This window comes from Felis catus, chromosome E3, assembly GCF_018350175.1.
Source record: "Felis catus isolate Fca126 chromosome E3, F.catus_Fca126_mat1.0, whole genome shotgun sequence".
NCBI lineage: Eukaryota > Metazoa > Chordata > Mammalia > Carnivora > Felidae > Felis > Felis catus.
The window spans coordinates 37,575,556-37,597,281 of record NC_058383.1 but is presented as its reverse complement, the minus strand read 5'-3'; the positions used below and the strand labels follow the sequence as shown (position 1 = coordinate 37,597,281).

Here is a 21,726-nt window from a genome sequence, read left to right as displayed (position 1 = left end):
GCAGCTGGCGCCCCGGGCCTGGGGCCGCGGCGGCGAAAGGGGTTTGCTGGGAGGGCGGGCGCGAGGGAACCAGCGGGGGAGGGAGGAGGGAGCGAGGCCGCCCCCCGCGCCCCTCCTCCTCCCCCCTCCTCCGCGGCTCGCCGGGCCCTCCTCCCCGCCGCCTCCCTCCTCCCTCCTCCCTCCCTCTCTAAGACATCCCCGCACGGCCCGGCCGCCGCGGCCACCTTCCCTGCCCGAGCTGCAGATGTGGCGGAGCGGCCGGGCGCCGGGCGGCCGTGCCAGGGGAGCCCGCGCCGCGTGAGCCTCGCGCCCCGGCCCCCGCCCGCCCCGGCCCCTCCCCCGCTCGCTCCCCCGCCGCCCCCAGACCGCCGGAGCCCGCAGCCGGGAGCCCGACCGCCCCCGCCGCCGAGGTAGGAAGCCCCGCGGCGTCGCGCGGTGGGGATGGGACTGGGCGGGGGGGCTGGGCTGTCGCGCGGGGGCTGCGGGGGGCTGCGGGACCCGAGGGTCGCCTCCTCCTCCCGCGTCGGCGCCTCGCCCCGGGCCATTGTGAGCCCTCGCCGGGGCCCCTGCGCTCGCTCCCTCGCTCGCGCGCTCCCTCCCTCGCCGGCTCCCCGGCCCCGTCCCTCCGTCTCTCCGTCTTTCTCCTCCCTCCCTCCCTCCCTCCGTCCGGAGGCCGGGCCGAGCCTCGGCCGGGCCCGGGGCGGGAGCAAACTTCGGCGGGGAAGTTGGGCGGCCGCGGTGGGGGCGCGCTGCGGGGTGAGAGGGGGCCCCCGGAGCCTGGGCACGAAGTTGTCTGGGGCAGCCGGGCAGCCGCCCCTTCCCACGGCTGCGCTGGGGCTGTTTCTAGGACGGGGTTTGAAAGGTGTCTCCTCCCTTGTCCCGGAAAGTCTCCCCCCTGCTGCCCCTGGCCAGCCCCGGCCCTTCCTGGGGGGGCAGGGGAAGGAAGGCGTCCCTGGGGGTCAGGACAGGGGGTACTGCCGCGTCAGGACTGGGACACTGCAGTCCTGTATGGCACTTTTTCATCCACCGCCGCCCAGGGGGAAGCAGAAGAGCCTGGCAAAGTGATGAGGGCAGGGGTATCCAGCCGGCCTGAAGGAGGGTCTGAAGGGAGTGGGGGAGGGGTGAGGCAGGTGCATCCCGAGGGAGGGAGATGCCGGCACCCTGCTTCCCCGCAGGCCCCCTGGAGTGGGGCTGGAATCCAAGCTGGCACCTGGAGCCCCTGGCACTCTGCCCTGGCCAGTCGGGTACTCAGGCCACAGCAGGGCAGCACGCCGCCTGTCCCCGGGGCCAGGAGGGCCCGCCTGGCCTGGCCACCCCCAGGCGGTGATGGTTGCAGGGATCCTGGCCCTGCCCTGGGGCTTGGGAAGCGGGAAGAGATCCTGGGAGGAGCCCTGGGCCCCCGGCCATCACAGCCTGGGATCTTGGCTCTGAAGGGAACGCTTGACACCAAGGGGGCAGCCAGGGAAGCCCAGGACCTGGCCAAGGCCTGGGCTCTCATCGTGGCTCTTGGTTTAGTCCAGGGACAGGGGCTGAGCTGTGGTCTTTAGAGGCAGCCATCCTGAGGGTCTCACACGCCTGGTCCTGGCATCCTGGAGGAAAGGTGGGGCTTCGCTGAAGCTAGAAAGCAGCTAGGAGACATTCTGTGCTCCCCCCCCCCCCCGGCCTTCCTCAGCTCCCAAACGCAGGGAAGGGGAGACTGGCCCCTCAAGTCTGCCCACCCACCCAGCCCTACTCCCTGTGCCACAGTGCCACAGCTGTTCCAGCCCAACCCACACATCCCTCCATCCCTCCCCGTGACCTCGGAGCCTTCCCCCTCTGCTCCTCCTTCTCCCCTCTGGGTCTGGGCTGGGCCTCCCAGCTGGCCCTGGCCCACTCTGGGGGAGGGGCTGCACCTGGGGAGCCCTTCCCAGGACACCCCTCTCCAAGCTCCAGCCCAGCCCATTTTACAACCCCCCACCAGAGCTGTCTTTGGCCCTCTCTGCAACCAGCCAAGCAGAGGCAGATGCCAGGGGGTTGGGGCACAGTTTATGGGGGTTGGGGACCCCTTGGAAGCAGCCCTGTTTTCCTTAGCTCCTTACCCTCCCCCTCCTTTCCGGAGCTGCCATTAGCGCTGACCCTCTGACCCTTAGTGCCTGCCCGCCCTTCCCTGTCTGTGACCTTTGACCTTTGGTGTTAAATCCCTCCAGCTGGGGCTCTTCGGCCCCTGGGTGACCCTGGCCCAGGTCCCCTGGGGGGGCCTCTCCCTGCTTCTGGCTCTCTAAACAGGGACACCTGCCAGTCCCTCCCTCACTGATGGGGAGGGGGTGCCCCAGAAAGCCAGACAGTGAGTCACCCCACTTCCAGGCACCACTGCTTTTGGAGTCAGTGGCTTTGGGGGATTCGCTGGAGCCAGGCCACAGCCTGGAGGATGAGTGGGAAAAGCCCCTGGCCTGGGAATCTGATGTCCTGGATTTGAGTTTTGGCCAGGCCACCAACTCCCTGGGGTCCTTGGGCCTGCTCCTCCCCTTTCTGGGTCTCAGTTTCCTCATCTGCAAAACCAAGAAAGAGGTCAGACAAGGTGAGCTTCCCGAGCTGGAGTCCCTGAGAAGACTTGGTGGGGGGGGCGGGGACTGAGAAGGGGGGTCAGGCCAACAAAAGCCAACTCTCAATTATCCGTGGGTGGAGCCAGTATGAATAACTGGATGCCACAGACATCCAAAAACCTCATTTCAAACAATCGTGTGAACCGCGTCCCCCCAAAGCTTTTGTTGTTTCTCAAAAGCCAGCTGCAAACGGGTAGCCACAGCAATGCTTTCAGCCTGGGCTCCCCTTGCTGGGAGTGCCCTTGGAGGGCACACTGGCCTGCAGGAAGACAGAGCTCTGCCAGGGCCCCTCCTCAGGGCCTGTTGGGGAGCCTAGACCCCTCTCAGCCACACCTTGCGGCCCCCACTCTCTCCCCTCCTTCCCTGGCCTGGCCTTGGCCCCAGGCGGTGGGAGTGTCTTCTGCCACCTAATCCTCCCAGGGTCTGAACCGCGGTATAGAAGGAAGAATGTGTTTTCCTGACGACATTTTCCCATGTGCATTTTCAGCTACCCTGACTTGCCTGGAATCCGAATTTCCCACTTGGGCGAGGGGGTGGGGACGGGGTGCCGGGCAGAGTTTGGGGCAATCCCAGGATGAGGGAGGGTGGCGACAGCTGTGGCTGGGGGACCAGATGTTGGGGCTGGGGCCTGCAGTTAAGCTCTTTGGGAGGCATTTGGGGTGGGGCCCTGGTGCTGGGAGGCACATTGGGGTTTGAGGGGACAAGATGGCTGCCCTCGCCTCTCCTCTGCCGCACCGGATGCCTCTCCAGGTTGTGTCCCAGGGGGAGACTGTGGAGGCCCCTCACCCGAGTGGGGAACTGGGCTTGCAGTGGAGAGGCCCTGGGCCGGGTGGAATAGGGGCCCTGCTTTTTCCGAGGCTGCTGAGAAGCCTCCCTCTATTCAGGATTATTGTTCAACCCCTTCCTCCATTCAGGGTTATTATTGTCATTTTATATTTCACACAGATGACTGAGGCCAGAGGGTGACCCGTGGAAGGTGCCAGGTGGTCCCCCCACCTTAACCCAGAGGTGGGGAGTGTTCCTGGCGGCTGAGGGGGCACCTAAGGGCCAGCCAGAAAGATGCAGATCCTACGTGCCTGGTTGCTTCCCTTGTGAAAGGGTCATAGAAATGGGCGGCCCGGACATATGTCTGGATTTCACCTCTCTGAGATGGGACACATAGCCTTTCCCCAGCCTGCCACCTAGCCTGGGTGTGGGGGACCACAGCTTTTGCAAGGCCCTTGGGACACATCTGCCCCAGTGGCTCCAGCATCACCCTGGTGAATTCTGATTCAGGTGGAGATAGGGGCAGGGACTCAGCATTTTCAACGTCTCCTAGGATCTCTAGTGCTCTGCTGACTGGCTGTGGTTGAAGCTTTGATGCCAGAGCAGGAAAGGATGTGCTGCTAGGGGTTCCTATGTAAGGCCTCAGCCTAGAAAAGTCCCAGGTTTCTCTCTGGGTTCCAACTCCGCCCTCGAAACCCCTGCTGTCACTGCAACTAATAAAAATATGCCAGCTTCGGTCCCTGGGGAGGTGGGGGTGGGATTGGTGAAGTGGATGGGGGATAGAACTTCACAGGGGGAGCAACTCCCTGAAAAAATCAGCACAGTGCCTCCAGTGGCCCAGCGAACTTTGCAGGTGTTGACGTCTGTCACCTGAAGTTGCATTAATCTTGTGAGGAGGATCCTGTGCTCACTATTTCACAAATGAAGGGACTGAGCTGAGGATGGACAAGGGCCAGTGGGCCTCTGGGCCCGAGTTCCCAGGTCTGCCATGGCTGGGGGAGGGCTATCTTGTGGCCGGTTTCCCAGCCTGAGATGAGAGGGGACCCTGCTCTCGAGGGGAGCCGAAGCTGGCCCCAGCAGCTGTGGACAATGGGCCCCAAGACTCCACCCTTTCCCGGGCACCCTTCTGGCCTTAGCTGCAGACCGCTCTACGGGGCAGGTGAGGTCTGGCCCAGGTCCATAGGGGTCCCCGGCCCTTCTTCCCATTCCAGCTCTGGTGCTATGGGACCCTCCCGGGGTGGGGTCCTCCAAACAGCTGGTCCTGGGGGAGCCTTGGAGGCCTGACCTCCCATGCTGGCTAGGATGCTTCTCTCTAAGCTCCCTCAGGCTAGGCAGGGCGGAAGCTTTGGCTCTGGGCATCTTGAGGGGCGGGAGCTCTGGCCTTCTGCTCCTTCTCCCCCCTCCCAGATGGGATGGAAGGTTCTGGTTAACTGGTGGTCAGGCTGGGAGGAGCCTGGGGGGCACAGGGATGTGAAGTGATTCCAGTGTTGGGGTGGGGGGAGGACTTCCCATCTGCTCCAGATGCCCCTGGTGGGGGATGGGCTGATGGCCTGAGAATCTTCCAGTGGGGGTGAGGGGAGAGGCAGGGGCTTCCTCAGGCCCTTTGTCTTCAATGCCTGGGAAGCCAGGTAGTACTCGCCACAGGGAGGGCCCCACTATGGAGCATGTGACATGTGTGTGTACACGTACTCCCGCCTTGGCAGATGGCTGTCTGGGGAGGGGACTGACCCGGCCCCTGGCCCCCTCCTCCAGTCATGGCCAAGGGCGGGTGGGAGGCTACAGAGGCCCCAGGAGACTGCTGAGCTGCCTGAGTCAGCCCTGGGAAAACAATCCTGCCCAGCTGACAGGAGGGTCTTGTCTCCTTTGCACAAATGCACTCACAGGCTAGTGCCCCGCTGGGACCCTGGGAGTGAGGAGGCTGCCAGTGGGGGCTGGATGTGTGTGTGGGGGGGACTGAAACTCAGAGATTTGAGGGCTTGGCCTGGGGTCACTTGGGGTCAGGGAGGGACAGAGGGGGACTAGAGCCTAAGACCGTCAGGCCCTGGCCCCTGACATGCCGGTTCAACCAGGGAATCCCCTCAGCTCCACTCCTGTCCACCCCCACCCCCATCCCCTGCAGGGGCATGAGGGCATGACGTGGGGGCAGCTGCGTCCGGAGGAAGCCTCTTCCCTCCCTTCTCCCCATCGTCCATCTGGGTCTGGCTGGCAAGTCCCAGCCTGCCTGAGCCATTTCTCCCCTGGGCTACTGCCTCCTGCATCCAGAGCCCCCCAACCCCCATCCCCACACTTGCGGGCTGACTGCCCCTGAGCTGTGATGTCCTCCTCCCCCTAGGCTGTGGGGCCCTCCATTGTCCTGTCTGTTCTAAAGTCCCCCCCACCCCCAGTTCTGTCTGCCTGCCAGCCCCACCCTCTTTCAGGCCAGGCCCGCAGCACCACCTCAGGATACCTAGTGGTCACCCTGCATGGTCCTAGGAGCGGACATGGGCTCAAAGGAGGCCAGGCCCGGGAGGCCCCTACTCAGTGGATGTTTCCCTTTGGGTTTGAAGACCCCCCAGCTTCTGGACTTGCTCGGCTGCCCAGAGTGAACAAGTGGGGAGGGGCGGGGGCAGCGGTGGCAGGGAGGAAGGAGTGGGGAGGAGTCCAGAGTTCAGCGCAGGGCCCCTGCTGGGCCTGCTCGAAGGCAGCTCTGGGGTGGGTTCTATGCGGGCACCGGGTGGAAGTGGCAGCAGAGAAGCTGGGGGAGCTAGGCCCTTCCAGTCATCCCAGCCGAACCAGGGCACTGCTGGTACCCCGTCCTTGTCCAGGTCTGCTCCCGGGTCCTTTGCCCTGGACAGGGAGAAGGAACCTTCTGTGTCAAGGCCCAGGCCCTGCCCCTCACCTTGACCTTGGGCCAGCCACTTCCTGCTTTGAGCCTCAGCCCCTCCATACGTACCCACCTCACCTGGCTGGTGGGCACCACAAATGGAGTCATTCACTCAGGAGACGGTCACTGAGTGCCAGGTGTTCAGGAAAAGCAGAGGGCAGGTGTGTTGGTGCTGTTCAGGGAGTGCTTAGGGTGCTGGGGCTCCAGTTCACTTAGGCCAGCCCTCTCCCTTCCTGGGTGGGGAAACTGAGGCTCAGAGCCTTGCCCACATCAGAGTGGGGCAGGCCTGTTTTCTGGCTCTGCACCCCCAGCACTTTGTATCCCTGCCCCGTTCCCGATGGTGGAAGGAGTGAGCTCGGTGTGGGGGCCGTGGGAAGAAGTACAGTGGTCTGTCTGTTCCATGAGGCCGTCACCTGCTCTAGGACTCCCTTCTTGGAATGAGGCTCTGAATGACAGGTGCAGGGGTAAGTGCCTGGGGCCAAAGGTCGGGGGCAGCGCATATGACACTCTGTGTGTGGGCCAGGCACCCAAGGTGTGCTCAAGTACCGTTCACACTGGGGCGTCTGAGTGGCTCAGTCAGTTGAGCATCCGACTTCAGCACAGGTCATGTTCTCGTGGTTCGTAAGTTCAAGCCCCCTCTATCAGTGAGGAGCCTGCTTGGGATTCTCTCTCTCCCTCTTTCTCTGCCCCTTCCCTAACTCACGCTCCCTTTCTCTCTCTCTCAAAAAAAAATAAACTTAAAAAAAAAAAAAAAGCTGGTGACATTGTGGCATTAGTGAGGACTTGGACCCCAGATGAATGTGGCAGGCAGCACAGGGCCGCTACAGGGCTGGAACATTTCCCTCAGCAGCCTGGGGACAGAAGTAGGTCCTCTGCTCAGCTGTCCGGCACCTGGAAGAACAGCCCATGTACAGCTGCAAGAGTCTGAGGTTGGCCACGGTGAATCAGGAAAGACTTGCTGCAGGAAGGGGCAGGAGGGGGCGGGTAGCTGGAGGAGAATATGCGAATGTGGAAGGTTGTCACCAGAACCTGGCACCCAAGAGGTGAGCAAGCATCGAGCTCGTGGGAGAAAGGGAATCCTGAAGAAGGAGGTGCTGCAGGGAAGAGCCTGGGGACAGGAGCCTCTGGGCTGGAAAGAAAGAGGGCACTTTCTGTGTGGAACACTCTGTGGCTCCCCGGTGCCCTCCAGGTCCTGGCCCAGCCTCCCTCTTGGGCCCCCTCTTCTGGGTGAGGCAGGTTTGCTGAAGGTCAGCCAGTGCCACCCCCCAGGCCTCTGCAGCATGGGGCCCAGAAAGCGTGTGGGCTTTGGGGCCTGTAAGTGAACCCCAAGATGTGCTCCTTATAAGCTCTGTGACCTCAGCAGATGACTGAAGCTCTCAAAGCCTCCACCTCCCTCTCTGGGAAATGGGAAGGGTAACAGCCAAATTGCAGGGCCGGGAGGGTGTATGGAGATGGTGAGCGGGCGGCAGACTGGCCTGTCTGGCTCTCAGAACAAGTTAGAGAGCCCCTGGGTGGCTCCGTTTGTTGGGCGCCCAACTTTGGCCCGGGGCGTGATCTCATGGTTCATGAGATTGAGCCCTGTGTCGGGCTCTGCTGACAGCTCAGAGCCTGAAGCCTGCTTTGGATTCTGTGGCGCTCTCTTTCTTTCTCTCTCTCTCTCTCTGTCGCTACCCTGCTTGTGTTCACTCGCACTCTCTCTCTCAGAAATAAATGAATAAACTTAAAAACAAAACAAGTTAGGATGTGACGCTCCGTCTGCCCCAGCACTTCGCCCCACATCCCCTCTTCTCGGGAGCAGCCCACCCCAAGCCTGCCCCCACTGAGGTCGGGGCGCCCTTCATCCTCGCTCACCTGTGGGCCCCAGAACTGAGTTGGGTGGAGGGCCTGGTGTTGGAATGCGTAACTGAGCGATGGGGTAAATGAGGCGGAGGGAGGGAAGGGCCAAAGTCCAGCTCGCCTTGCCCGCCTTGCCCGCCTTGCCCGCCTCTGCCCGCAGCTGGCAGGTGCTGTTCAGTGGACCTGGTGCTCATCCCAGGGTAGCGGGAGGGATGGGCCGTGGGCAGGAACCCCACCCCCACCCCCCGCCCCCCAGACTCGGGAGGTACTCACTGGGTTGTCTTGCAGCCAGACTCAGTTGGGGAAGTGCAGGGTTTCCTTCCCTTTGGGGACTGGGCCTCATCCCCGCTGCTCCTCCTCACTCCTGGGTCCCAGCCCCTGACGCCGGTCCCGTGCTATGTCCTGTGTGTACGGTGTTAGAGCACAGGTGTGACACGCATGCATATGCCTGTATGTCCGGGTGCACTGGGTGCCCGTCCATGTCCTATGGGACACTGGCCGTTGCCTTTCCTGGCCCCAGAGGGTTCTGGCGGGGTGCCCAGCCCTGCCTGTCCACCATGAGTGGCAGTGCTGCCTAGCAGGGCCTGGCCTCCTCCTGCCTAGGCCTCAAAGGGTGTGTGTCCCTGTCTGGCTCCCCCAGCCCCATGCCAGCCCCTCCCAGGGATTTGGGCAGCCTGGGCCCAGCCCTTCCCTTCCCAACCCCGGAGGCTGGTGTGGGGGCTGCTTGGCGGGCTCGCCCCTGGCTGAGGCCCAGGTGCAGGCAGTGCTCATAGCCCCAGGCACCCCCCCCCCCTTACCCCGCAAGCTGGGCAGACAGGAAAATACCAGACATAGTTGTGCAAAGGTGGCTGCAGGCGGGCGGGCAGTAGGGGGTGGAGGCTGTGAGATGGGGGCCTAGAAGCCACTAGGCCTGGGGGGCCTGTGTGCCAGGCTGGCTCTCGCAGCTGGGCAGGCCAGCACATCTGTGTGAGTGTGCACATGTGGGCCGGGCCCGTGTGGGAGTTGCTCCTCCTTAACCCCCCAGCCTGGTGGCACTGGGGAAGGAAGTGCATCTTCTGGGAAGCCAGGACTGGTGAGGGGCGTTGCGGGTGGGGGAGCCAGCTGTGAGCCTTCCAGCTTCAGCACTGCCTGAACTATCTGGGTGAGCTTGGCAGGCCAAATGATTGCATGGGGCACCCCCAGCCCAGAGCCAGGAACAAGAATCTTCAGGGCTACTGGTTGCTGGCACCTCCCGTGTACCAAGTGCTGGGCCAGGCTCTCCCTGCGGGGCGTCCCGAGTCCCCACCTTCCCTAGTGAGCTGGGCACCTTATACTGTACCTATGTTTCCACCCAAGGCTCAGAGGGGGCAGCAGGGACACATCTGAGGCCCCACAGCAGGGGTGGGAGCTCAGGGGACTGGGACCAGCTAGCCTGGCTCTGGGTAGCACTATCTAAACATGCCGGAGTGAGGATCCTGGCACACACTCCTGTTCAGGTGCTGCCCAGCTGAGGGCTTTCTTGAGGCCCCCAGAGCTGAGGGCAGAGACCTCATCCCTGGCGGGGTCACTTGGGGCACTTGCACTCCCACCTGGGTGGGGTCTGCCCACCCAGGGGAGTCTGGGGGGGGGTGATGGAGGGGGCTGGCTGAGGGCCCACCTTGGGTGGGGTAGGGGCCTGCCTGCTGAGTGAGGTTCCCAGGGAGGGCAACCCCCTTGCTCTTCCAGGAAGTACTGCCTGCCCTGGCCCCTCTCCTGGGGCCTGCTGCTAGAGGCCTCAGGATAAGCCCCTCCCCTGGGTCCCGGGAGGAGGCCTGCTCCTTCCTGGACCGCACACTGCCTCTCCAGGGCCTCCCTCTGTCTCTGATGCAGTCAGGCTCTGGAAGGTGGCTAGGGTCAGCTGTGGCCACTCCACAGGACAGCAGAGGCCTGAAGCTTTCTGAGAGGCACAAGCTTGTTTAGTTGCACCGTAAAATGAAGGCCATGTGGGCCCAGGTGAGAGTGAGACTCTGGTGTCTCTGGGTACAGCGGAGATGATCATGATCCCCACTCAGCTGTCCTCACAGCTCCAGACCAGCCAAAGCTTGGAGGTTTCAGCGATGGTGACAGTTCATTCAACAAGTCTGATCAAGTACCTACTATGTGCCCAGCACTGTTTTAACTGATGATTATTACATAATAATGGGAGACATTAAGAAATTATAGGATGTGTGCATCATTACCCAAAACCCAGTGAGGGGTGTCTTATTACTATTACTGTCATCCCATTTCAGAGGTGGGGACAATGAAGCTCAGATGGGGAAGTGACTTGCCCTAAGACACATGGGCAGGAAGTAGCAGAGCCAAGTTGGAGACCCAGGTGGTCTGACCCGTACTTGGAGCGTGCTCTGCTGCCTGGTCAGGAAGGGGGGGTGCTGAGACATGGGCTCTGCCCCTGCCCCCAGCCCCTGCTGCCGGGCTGCCAGGAGGGTGGAGCTCTTGGCCAGAGCAGGGAGGGAGCCGGAGCAGTTCCCAGGAATGTGGGGCGTTTGGTTTGGCAGCATATCTGCCCTCAGCTCTCCAAGCCTCCCTGTGCACCACCCCCCCACCAGAGTTGGCCCCTCCAACGCCCACCCACTGCTGCTGCCCCTCCTAGGCTCTGTACCTAGCTCCCACAAACCCCTGGGCAGGGAGGGTGTGCCCAGCTGGAGCACCTTTGCCTTCCCCCGCCTCCCTTCCCCCAGTGAGCACAGGAGGGGCCAGTAGTGAACATGGGCTTCTGGACTCACCTGGGCTAGAAAGCCAGTCCTTCCACCGACAAGCTGTGTGACCTTGGACAGGTCACTTAATCTGAGTTTCAGGTTTTGCATCCGTAAAATAGAGATGACCAGCACCTGCTTTAACAGGTGCTGGCTTTTTGCCTCACCACCAACAGCTGGCTGTTGGTCCTGTTGTAATGTAATATTCGCTCATGGCTTGCAGTGGGCTCGCTTCCCCCTCCAGCCCTCAGTTTCCCCATTTATATGAACAGCATGTTGATAGTGATGACCCAGTCACTGAACACCAGGGAACCCATGGAGCAAGTGGTGGTGGGGGGGGGGGGGGAGGGACTTACTTCCCCTTTACATGAGATATCAAGAAAGCCACTGGACTTTTGAGAGGTGCATCTTGGACCCTTGTCCCTAAACTCTAGCTAGATGGGCATGGTTGACCAAAGGGCAGTTTCAGGACTGCCTTGGGAATAAGGGGTAACTCTTACATGGCCCCAGGCTGCTGTGGCGTGGGCAGGGAGAGCCCCCATCGTACAGAGAGTTCTGACCTCTCTCTCTCTCTCTCTCTCTCTCTCTCTCTCTCTCTCTCTCTCTCTCTCTCTCTCTCTCGCTTCGGCAAGGAGCCCCTGAGAGCTTCTCAGGGTGGGTATGCCTAGCTATCCCCTCCACCCACACAGGCACCCCTCCAAGCTCCCGGCCAACCAGCCGCCCTCCTCCAAGGAGGGAAGGAGGGGCTTTATCCACAGCAGAGTCCAGCCCACTCCCGAGCCTGGTGAGCTCGAGCCTCAGTTTCCCCATGGTCGTCGTGGGCATCTACTCCCAGTAGGGGTTTTAGAGGGTTCCAAGAATCCATGGACAGCCGGTGCCTGACACATGGTAGGTGTTGGACGGATGTTGACCGCCCCCCACTCCCAACCAGCGTGCGTCCCACCCCAGGCCACAGCTCCCTGGTGGAGTCCGTTTCCCACCCCCCCCACCCCGCGCCCCGCGCTCGCCCCGCCCGCCGCGGGTGGGCTCGGCCGCCAGGTAGGCCGGGCCGGGCGGGGGCGCTCGCCTGGCGCTGCAGCTGGGGGCCGTCTGCGCGCGGCGGCCGGCGGGCGCACAATAGCGGCCATTGTCTGGGCCGGGCAGGCGGGGCGGGCGCGGCGGGCGGGGCCCGGGCCCCGGGGGGTCCCGCGCGGCCCACCCTCGGGGTGACCCCCGCCCCGCGGGGAGGCCGGCCGGGGTCCCGCGCCCGCCCCGCCGCCCCGGTGGTCCCCGCGCCGCCCCGCTTCCTCCAGCTCCCTGGGCTCTAATTAGTTCCTTGCGCAGCTGGAGCAGCGGCGCGGCGCCCGGCAGCGCGACCACCTCGGCGCCGCCTCTCTGCCCGCCCGCCCGCGGGGAGGGGGTCGCTCCCGGCAGCCCGGACGCCGCGTCGCTGCCCCGCTGTTGCGGGCTCCGGGCTCCGCCACTGGTTCCGCAACTCGCCTGCTCCCTCCGAGCCGGGCACGTCACCCCTCGGAGCGTCCCTGGCCGCCTCTGGGAAACGGGTCGGGGGCCCGCTTCCCCAGCCCACCTGGTTGTCCAGAGCGTCGAATCGGGTGCTGGCGTGGCTGGCCTCCGGAGGTGATCACAGCGCCAGCCCCCAGGGTTCCAGGCCATGCCGACCGCCTCAGAATCCCGGGAGCGTGCCACCCTGGCTCTCACCTTCCCCACTCCACGCAGCCCCGGAACAAAGAGCAGAGCCCCAGTTCAGAAATGGCCCCTGCAAGCTGGGGGTGGGAAGTGGCAGGGGACACCTTGAGGCTGATCAAGGTCAGGACGGAAGACCGTTCATGGGGGTCTTCCCCTTGGTGTGGGACCACCTTTCGGAGGAAAATTCTGGGTGGGGCCAGCCTGGGGCTGGGTGTGCTGGGAAGTGTGGGCTTGTGGGGTGGCTTTTCGCTCCTTCCCCAGGAGTGGGGGGCTGGGCTTCTGGGCTGGGTTCTGGCTTCCATCCAGATGAACCCCTGCCTCCGGGGGCAGAACCCAGTGGCAGGAAGTGTGTGTGTGTGTGTGTGTGTGTGTGTGTGTGTGTGTGTGTGTGTGCGCGCGCGCGCGTGCGCGTGCACGCAGGAGGTGGTTCTCTGGGGACTGAGCCTGCTGATTAAGGGGGCTGCTGGAGTCCCCACTCCCATCTTGGGTGCTGTGCTTGCCCGGCTGTGGGAAACAGGCTCCTCTAAGGGCCCTCCCCAGTTCTAGGTTGAGGCAGTGACTCCCGCAGGTCACTGCGGGACCCACAGGTTAGGGACCCTCCCTGGACCCCTTCTGGCCTGGGGCAGAAGCCAGTAGGGCAGGTGCCAAAGGATGTTACCTGGGCAGGGTTACCAATGGAAGTGTCAGTTTGAGTTCCCAGTTTCCAAACCATCCTGCCCTCATGGTCCCCTTCTCCAGAAGGTCCAGTTGGTGGTGGGGGATGGAGACAGAGGCTGTGGGGAGGCCTGTGGCCCTAGGCCAGCTGAAGGACCAGGCCACCAGCCCTTCCTGGCTCCTGAATTCTTAATCAGCATAAATATTTACTTCCTTCCTCCCCTTCCAGGCTCCCAGCACAGAGGAGCTTCAGGGAGGTTGGACTGGGCCTGTGTCTAAAAATAAACAGGTGGAGGGACAGGCAGACACACAGACAGACATAACTGGGGGAGGGGGGTCAGGCAGAGGGCAGCTCCCTGTCCAGCCAGAGGGAGAGTGGAAGGGGCCCAGATCCATCCATCACTGTCACTCACCCACCTGCCCACTTTGGGTCTGGGACTCCTAAAGGACAGGGTGGCAGCCTGATGCCAGCCCTGCTTGCATCACTGGGAGTCCCTGGCCCTACATGGCCTGGGGGGCAAATCCAGACAGATCTGACTGCTCCCACCTGATGCAGTTTAACTGGGACAAGTCAAGTCACAGTTGGGGCCCCACCACCAAGTGCAGCTGCCCTTCCGTGAGCTCTGCTATCAGCCATGTGCTGGTGGGGTCTTGGGATGTCCTAGAAGCAGAGGGTCCTAATCGAGGGAGGGGGCTGCCTTGTTCCCTGTGTGTTTGGAGGGTCTTGGCAGACGTGGAGCATGTCAGTGCAGACACATGAAAACAGAGAAAACTGTTTTAAGTTGCTGAGGTGCCTGGCCTGGAAAAAGGATGAGTGGGGACGTGGGGGCTGCCCTCCTCCTTCCTGCTGCATCAAGCAGGTCTGCACATGTGTGGGCCACTCCGATTCCCAGGCAGAGACTGACAGACACTGAAATATACGGTCATTTACCATGTGGTGGTTACAGGGATGTCCTGTGTTGAATTATGCAAACGTGGATTTGGTGAATGATGTAGAGTGTCTCACAGTGTTAGCTTGTTCAGCAGATAGATTTTCAGGGTGTGATCCTCTCAATGAACAAATGCAAGGAAACACTTTTGACCACATGCGAAAGGTTGCCCCTGGAAAAAGGTTGAGTTTGGAATAGAGAGTTGATCTTGCTCTCCTGTCATTTGTACGTGAAGAAAATGACACCATTGAGAATTTGTAAGGAAGTAGTGAAAATAACAGCATGAGAACTTACAATAAAAGAATATCATCGCCACTGAAAAAGTGTGTGTGTGCGTATATGTGTGTGTGTATGTATATATAATAATTAATAATAATATTAATAATATAATATATAATATAATAATATATAAAATAATATAATAATATAATAATTAATAATATTAATAATAATTATTATTATTAATCACCAGCGCTGGTCCACTTCCCTCCAAACCCTGTCCCTGGCTAGCCTGCCTGGATCACAGTCCCCAGCTGCCCCCTGGTGGCGGCCCAGAGCCCTCTGGGTCCCAGGCCCATGGGCACCTCTCTGGACCTCACCTGGGAGGCAAGGCCACCTGTCTGCACCCCCATCCTTTGGGCCAGGTTTTGCAGCTTGCCCGAGACACACTCTCAGCCTCCTTCCCTTGCAGGTGGTCACAGCTGCCTGGGCCCAGCACAGCGGGCCCTTGGCAACTGGTAGCTAAGGGACCACTCCCGGCTGCCTTGGAAGATACTTGTTGCTCTTCTGGTCTGGTTCTGGGTCTTCAGGCTCAAACCGGTCATGTGATCCCGAGCACTTTTCCCTCGGTCAGAAATAACCTTTGGGACATGGCTGGCCGTTTCCAGGGAGATCTGGCCTGGAACCTGGTAGTTCTGCCACTTTCTAGCTCTGTGACCTGAGGCAGTGTCTCTAAAACTCAGTTTCATGGCTGAATGGACTCTCTGAGCTTTGCCTCCAGAAAAGACCTGAGGGCAGCGGACATGGAAGCTGTCCGTAGGTGGTTGGCTCTCCTTCTGCCTGGACCAGAGCCACTCAGAGGGCCTCCCTTCCCAGGGAGATGGCCTTCACACTGCGGGACATCCATGCTCCGTCCCCTGTGGGCTTCAACGGGTGCAGCCCGAGGAGAAGCCTGAGGTCACAGTCTCACAACACAGCTCCTGTCCTCTCCCAGGTTCCTGCCTGAAAACCAGCTTGGGATCCCCCCGCTGCCTGCAGCCATCTCCTACCCAGCCCCCCATCACCATGCACTCCTTGGACGAGCCGCTCGACCTGAAGCTGAGCATCACCAAGCTCCGGGCGGCGAGAGAAAAGCGTGAGAGGGCGCTGAGTGCAGTCCGGCACCGAGCTCTGCACAGGGAGCTCGGCCTGGTGGACGACAGCCCCACCCCAGGCTCTCCAGGCTCCCCGCCCTCAGGTACAGCACCCCCGGTAGGCAGGGAGGTCTCGGGTCCCAGTGAAGCCGTGGCAGTGGGAAGAATATCTAGGGTGTGCCCACCAGGATGTCCACAGCCCCTAGCAGCTTTCAGCCTAGAGCTCTGTCCATTTATCCTTAGCAGTTTGTCTCTGGAAGTGACATTGTCCCCAGGGGGAGGCAAATGACCTGCCCAGTTCATGAAGCTGGCACAGCAGAGCCAGGATTCAAACTAGGCCTCCGGGAGGACACAGAGGGGCCGGTAAGGGGGGTGGGGGGGCAGGGGGCAGGGGATTCACAAGTAGTGACAAGGCCCTGTGACCCAACTCCTGGGCTCTGAGGTCAGGTCAGTAGAGATTGGAGACCGAGCCCAGCAAGATCTTCTCTGGGGGTGCTTGGGGCTCAGGACTCCCACTCTGCCTCCACTGAACCCTGAAAACCCGACCTACACATGTGAGCTGTAAGGCTCTGGAGGCATCCTGGCCCCAATGCCTGGTGTTCCAGAAGGGAGCAGTGAATCAGGAAGGGGCCCAGGAAAAGTCCGAAAGGTCCCTACCTACCAGTATGACAGGAAGTCAGGGGTCTGGCCTCAAGTTCCTGTTCAATGGGTACTTTCCACTCTTTATCTTGACCGATGTCTGAACTCTCATGGTGACGCGGGCCACATTGGTCAGGTGCGCAGCCTGCTGCTAGATGCGTGGGGTCCCAGGGTGGTCCAGGGGTGTGAGGGTGGATCTGCTTCCAGGGTCGTGGTGGGAGACTCACAGGACCCTCAGCCCCAGCACCTCTGAACAGTGTTTCTCTCTTAGGCTTCCTGCTGAACCCCAAGTTCCCCGAGAAGGTAGAGGGACGGTTTTCGGCTGCCCCTCTGGTGGACCTCAGCTTGTCACCGCCATCTGGGCTGGATTCCCCCAATGGCAGCAGCTCGCTGTCCCCTGAGCGCCAGGGCAATGGGGACCTGCCTGCAGTGCCCACCGCCCCGGTGAGGAGGGCATAAGGGCTCTGGAAAGAGGTGTATTGGTTTCCTGGAAGGGACCACAAACTGGGTGGTTTAGAACAACGTAAATGTATTATTCTGTCACAGTTGTGGAAACTAAAGTCTGAAATCGAGATCTCGACAGGGCTGTGCTCTCTCCCAAGGCTCTGGCAAGAATCCTTCCTCGCTTCTTTCCAGCTTCTCTTGGCTCCCGGCGTTCCCTGCCTTGTAGCTGTGTCACTCCAATCTCTGCCTCTGGTGTCACCTTGCCTTCTTCCCTCTGTTGTGTCTCTGTGTTCAAATCCCCCTTTCTCTTATGAAGACGTCAGTCACTGGATTTAGTGCCCCCCAATCCAGTATGACCTTGACTGCATCTGCAAAGACCCTATTTCCAACTAAGGTCACACCCAAGGTACAGGGGGTTGGGACTGGGACATGTCCTCACGGGGGACACAACCCGCCACAGGAGACAGGGGTGGTGGGGACCTGCTGGCCCAGCAGGGCGCGCTGACCAGCTCTGTCTCTCCCCTCTCCCCCTAGGACTTCCAGCCGCTGCGCTATCTGGATGGCGTCCCCAGTTCGTTCCAGTTCTTCCTGCCTCTGGGCTCCGGGGGGGCCCTGCACCTGCCTGCTTCCTCCTTCCTCACCGCCCCCAAGGACAAGTGCCTCTCACCAGAGCTGCCCCTGCCCAAGCAGCTGGTGTGTCGCTGGGCCAAGGTGAGTGGGGGGGTGGCCAGGAAGACCGGGGTCAGTGTGCACAGCCCCGCGTAGACTCAGAACCTTCCCCGGCCCCGCAGTGTAACCAGCTCTTCGAGCTCCTGCAGGACCTGGTGGATCACGTCAACGACTACCACGTCAAGCCCGAGAAGGACGCAGGGTACTGCTGTCACTGGGAGGGCTGTGCCCGCCACGGCCGCGGCTTCAACGCCAGGTGAGGGAGGGCGAGAGGGGGGCCGGGGGAGAGGGGCTCCGGAGTCCCGCGAACTGAGTCGAGGTTCCCCCCTCCCCCCCCGCACCGTGCCCTCCCTGGAGCAGGTACAAGATGCTCATCCACATCCGCACGCACACCAACGAGAAGCCGCACCGCTGCCCCACCTGCAGCAAGAGCTTCTCGCGCCTGGAGAACCTGAAGATCCACAACCGGTCGCACACGGGTGAGCGGCTGGGCTGGAGGGCCGGCCCCGGGGCAGTCCAGGGGGGAGGGACGCATCTCACTGTGCAGTTGTCGCTTTGCGAGTGCCACTCCTGGGCGAAGCCTCTCCCGCGGGTCCCCTCTGCATCCGCCCTTGGGGCACAGACACATCTCCAGGCGCCGCACTCAGAGGCACTCAGCACCGATGTTTGTGAGGCTTTGTGAGGCGGCGCGTGCCTCCTCCTGGCTCTGCCCAAGCACACGGTGGGGCCAGCCTGGTGACACGCCCACATACCTCACTTTAAATTTCCCAACCACCAAAAAAACCCATCCTCATTGCCGCATTACACAAAGTACAAAGGAAAGAAATGAATTGCAATGACGTATTTTCTCAAACCCGATATATTAAAAGACTGTCAATGAGACATTAGATTTTGCACGAAGTCTGTGGAATCACAATCTGGTGTGTATTCCCTCCCCCCCAACCCCGTGTGTTTTACGCTCACAGCACAGCTTGGTTGGGGCCGGCCACACTGCAAGGGCTCAGAGCCTAGAAGTGGCTCCCCGACCGACGTTTAGTAAATGTGGAGGCGTTTTCCGGAGCCAGAGCCGGAACACAGCCCGGTGAGCTTTCCTGCAGCGCTCACGGTGGGCCACGTCCCAGCAGGGTCTTCCTGGAAGTGTGGAAGCAAATGTGTGGTCCTGCCGGTGGAGGTGGTCGCTGTCACCCACAATTTGAAGCACGGGACCGAGGCCGAGGGCACACCACCAGGCCACAGGCAGGGCTGGGGTGTGACCAGGGACCAGGCCGGCTGCTCAGCGCCTGTGCCCTGCTGCCCCCAGCTGGGAAGAGATCTCGTGCCAGGTGCCAGGGACGCCACCGCCCACGTCAGAGAGTCCCCACTCTCCGGGAGCTCTCTGGGGCCGGGGGGAGGGGGGGGGAGTGCGGAGGCTGGGCTGGGGAGAGGCCCCTCATGCCGGCACTGCCCTGCAGGTGAGAAGCCCTACGTGTGTCCCTACGAGGGCTGCAACAAGCGCTACTCCAACTCGAGCGACCGCTTCAAGCATACGCGCACCCACTACGTGGACAAGCCCTACTACTGCAAGATGCCCGGCTGCCACAAGCGCTACACGGACCCCAGCTCGCTGCGCAAGCACATCAAGGCCCACGGCCACTTCGTGTCTCATGAGCAGCAAGAGCTCCTGCAACTGCGCCCGCCCCCCAAGCCACCGCTGCCCACCCCCGATGGCGGCCCCTATGTCAGCGGAGCCCAGATCATCATCCCCAACCCTGCTGCCCTTTTTGGAGGCCCCGGCCTGCCTGGCCTGCCCCTGCCCCTGGCCCCCGGCCCCCTTGACCTCAGCGCCCTGGCGTGTGGCAATAGCGGGGGTGGTGGGGGTGCAGGGGGCATGGGCCCCGGGCTGCCGGGCCCCGTCTTGCCCCTCAATCTGGCCAAGAACCCGCTGCTGCCCTCACCCTTTGGGGCTGGTGGACTGGGCCTGCCTGTGGTCTCCCTCCTCGCTGGCTCCGCTGGCGGCAAGGCCGAGGGGGAGAAGGGGCGCGTGGCAGGGCCAGCCAGGTCTCTGGGCGTGGAGGGCCGCAAGACACCCCTCGAGAGGACTGAGAACAGCCGCTCCCGGCCGAGCCCTGACGGACTCCCCCTGCTGCCGGGCACCGTGCTGGACCTGTCCACGGGCGTCAGCTCGGCGGCCAGCAGCCCAGAGGCACTCGCTCCGGGCTGGGTGGTCATCCCTCCAGGCTCCGTGCTGCTCAAGCCGGCTGTGGTGAACTGAACCCGCCTGGTGGACAGCTACCTGCGGCCCAGCTAGGAGCTCCCAGCCCCCTGCCCCCGACGAACGGAAACTCTTCTGCGAAATAGCAATAATGTCCTCCTGCCCCTGGGGCCTGGTTGGCTGTGTCCCCCAGGCAGACCCAGCCCCAGACAAGCTGGGCAGCAAGGATGGTGCTAGAAGGTAACTGGTGGTGTCCCAGGCTCCGGAGGGGAAGCTTGTCCTGCTAGCCAGGGAGAGCTGTGCTCCTGGGTGCTGAGGCCTCGCTTACCTCCAGCCCTCTCCTTCACCTAGTCCTCAGATGCCCTGGCCCTCCACCATCCTCCCTCATCCAGGACCTCTCTCATCCAGTCACCAGCCTGGGTAGGTCACCTGCCCCCTCCCTGCCATGACCACCCGCCAGCCATGTTCCCATCCTGCCTAGCCTCTCTGGGCCCCTGCTCTGGGGGCTTCTTGGACCCCTTTCCCTCTGGCCCACCCTCCAGAGGGAGAGCAAGACAGACGCAGGCAAAGCCACAGGAAAAAGCCACCTTAAACCTATGACAAGGCGCCTCCAAACTCCGAGAGGGAGGCCCGCTCTGCCAGCTGCCCCTCACCACTAGCCTGTCCAGAAAAGAGCCAGCATGGAGGGTCAGCCCCTTGTCCAGGCTGGACACTCTCCCAAGTGAGGGGCCCATTGACCACTCACCTGCCCCTTCACTACTGGGCCTTCTCCCTCTCCTTTCAGGGAGCACTGGGGATGTGGGGAGCAAAGCCCTAAGCGAGGAAGAGAGATGCCAGGACCTTGGGCCCTTGCTTGGCTCAGGGGGCAAGTGGGACCAGGATTGGCCCAGGGCAGTGCCACTCCGCACAAGGGACCATGGAAGCTTGCAGGGTGTCAGGAGATGGGAGGCTGGCTGGGGACAACCCCAGGCTAGGACACAGCCCCAATTCTGGGGGTGCCAAGTCACAGCCAGCACACAGGAGGGGTAGGGCTCCAGGCCAGTGCTGGGCATGGGACCTTTCCAGAGGCCATGGACAGAAAGCCCCGGGCTTGGGGGTGGTAAAGCGAACCGGGATGGCCATGGGAGGGCCCCAACTCTGTGCCTGGGGAGGGGAAGCTGGAGGAAGGTGCCTGGATTTAAAACATGATTGTTTCCTTTGGCTTTGGCTCCTCCCAACTGAGCCTCTGTCCTAGAGGTACCCCCCCGCCCCCCACTTTCACTGGCATGGGCCAGAATAAGCTAAGGATGCTGGTGCTCCATACGCTACAGCCCACAGCCCGACCCTAGCAGGCCTTGGGGCCGCAGCACATATGCTTTCCCCACCCTGAGCCCCTGCTGTTCCTCCCTGGAGGTGGCCTGGTGCCACCTGGGAGGTGCTGGCCTGGCAGTCAGGACTTCTGGCTCCAAGGCCTGCCCGGTCCTTGGCCACATGACCAAGCACTCCATTCCCCTGCTGTAGGACTGGGAGCTGCAGGCCAGCAGCGGGGTGGTTAGCAAGCCTGCAGACCCCACCCTTTCCTGGACTGCCCTTCTGTCCTAGAGGGGTCACCCTGACCCGGCCTGCCCTGACAGGGCCTCGCAGTGCTGGCTCTGCCCCTTGAAGGGGCTGTGAGCAAAGCAGGAGGGAGCTGGTCTCCTTTCTTCGGGCCCCACCCAGGACCCAGGCCTTAAATCCCCAGTTGGGGGTGAGGGGTTTGAGACTCAAGCCCAGGGAGCAGAGGAACAGGGCACTGGAAGGTGACATTAGCTCAGCATGTGACTCGGTGACAGACCAGGCTCGAAAGGGCTGGTGTACGTGTTGTTGTTGTGGGTTTGTTGTTGCACATTCCAGGATATCAGTATTTTAACAGGTTCTAAGTGCCTTTCTATCGTAGCTTATGTTTTTCCTCCTCTTGGCTCCATTGCTGTTAGCATAGAGTTTAAAAAAAAAAAAAGAGATAAGCTAATGACTATAACAATATATTCCTCCATGTGAGAGGAAGTTTATAAAGAAACAATAAAATTGAGTTGCAAAGACAGTTTCTGTTTTGGCGTGCCACGAGCTGAGCCACCCTGCCTGGGAACCATCCTGTGCCTGGTTTGGGTCACCCACCCCCAGAACGCAGCACCCAGAAGCCCTGTTCTGGGGCTTCCTTCCCACCCTGTGGGTGCCTCGGGGAGGGAGCAGCCAGAGGGGGCAGGTGCTGAGGGAGCAGACATGGAAGATTCTAGATGACACAGGGCCTGGTCCTACCACCACCTGCTGTGACCCTGATAAGAGCCTTAGTTCTGGGAAGACACAACTCGTCCATTGAGAGTATGGCAAAGGCTTCTCTCTCTCCCTGTACTGGAGCATTCCACCCAGATTCCAGAGATGCTAGA

The 21,726-nt window shown here is 61.7% G+C and overlaps 1 protein-coding gene and 1 long non-coding RNA gene across 10 annotated transcripts; one reads left to right on the top strand and one right to left on the bottom strand.

Annotated features, from left to right (window-relative positions):
• The first annotated feature begins 335 nt into the window (after positions 1-335).
• Positions 336-21,383, top strand: GLIS2 (GLIS family zinc finger 2). 9 transcript variants are annotated; one of them, XM_023246555.2, is made up of 8 exons: positions 336-410; positions 15,243-15,485; positions 16,292-16,464; positions 16,999-17,175; positions 17,256-17,389; positions 17,491-17,612; positions 18,255-18,455; positions 18,585-21,383. In XM_023246555.2, exons 2-8 carry the CDS (start codon positions 15,314-15,316, stop codon positions 19,382-19,384), a joined length of 1,779 nt encoding a protein of 592 aa, XP_023102323.1. In that variant the 5' UTR covers positions 336-410; positions 15,243-15,313; the 3' UTR covers positions 19,385-21,383. The 9 variants fall into 9 exon arrangements, with proteins under 9 accessions (XP_023102323.1, XP_019676584.2, XP_019676587.1 ...); XM_019821025.3 differs by lacking the exon at positions 336-410 and adding an exon at positions 11,407-11,648 and having other exon boundaries at positions 18,258-18,455; XM_019821028.3 differs by lacking the exon at positions 336-410 and adding an exon at positions 11,407-11,648.
• On the bottom strand, positions 341-12,465 carry LOC123382650. The gene is made up of 3 exons (XR_006591326.1): positions 12,328-12,465; positions 8,320-8,448; positions 341-6,443 (listed from the first exon to the last, which is right to left on the bottom strand). It is a non-coding gene; the product is annotated as an uncharacterized LOC123382650 (long non-coding RNA).
• Positions 21,384-21,726: the final 343 nt, after the last annotated feature.

Bases quoted from the DNA above. Each gene is read 5' to 3' on its own strand.
- GLIS2 (XM_019821028.3), top strand. From the start codon at position 11,624: ATGGACAGCCGGTGCCTGACACATG. The intron at 15,486-16,291 runs GTACAGCACCCC...TTTCTCTCTTAG, and splicing joins TCCAGGCTCCCCGCCCTCAG to GCTTCCTGCTGAACCCCAAG. The intron at 17,176-17,255 runs GTGAGTGGGGGG...CCGGCCCCGCAG, and splicing joins TGGTGTGTCGCTGGGCCAAG to TGTAACCAGCTCTTCGAGCT.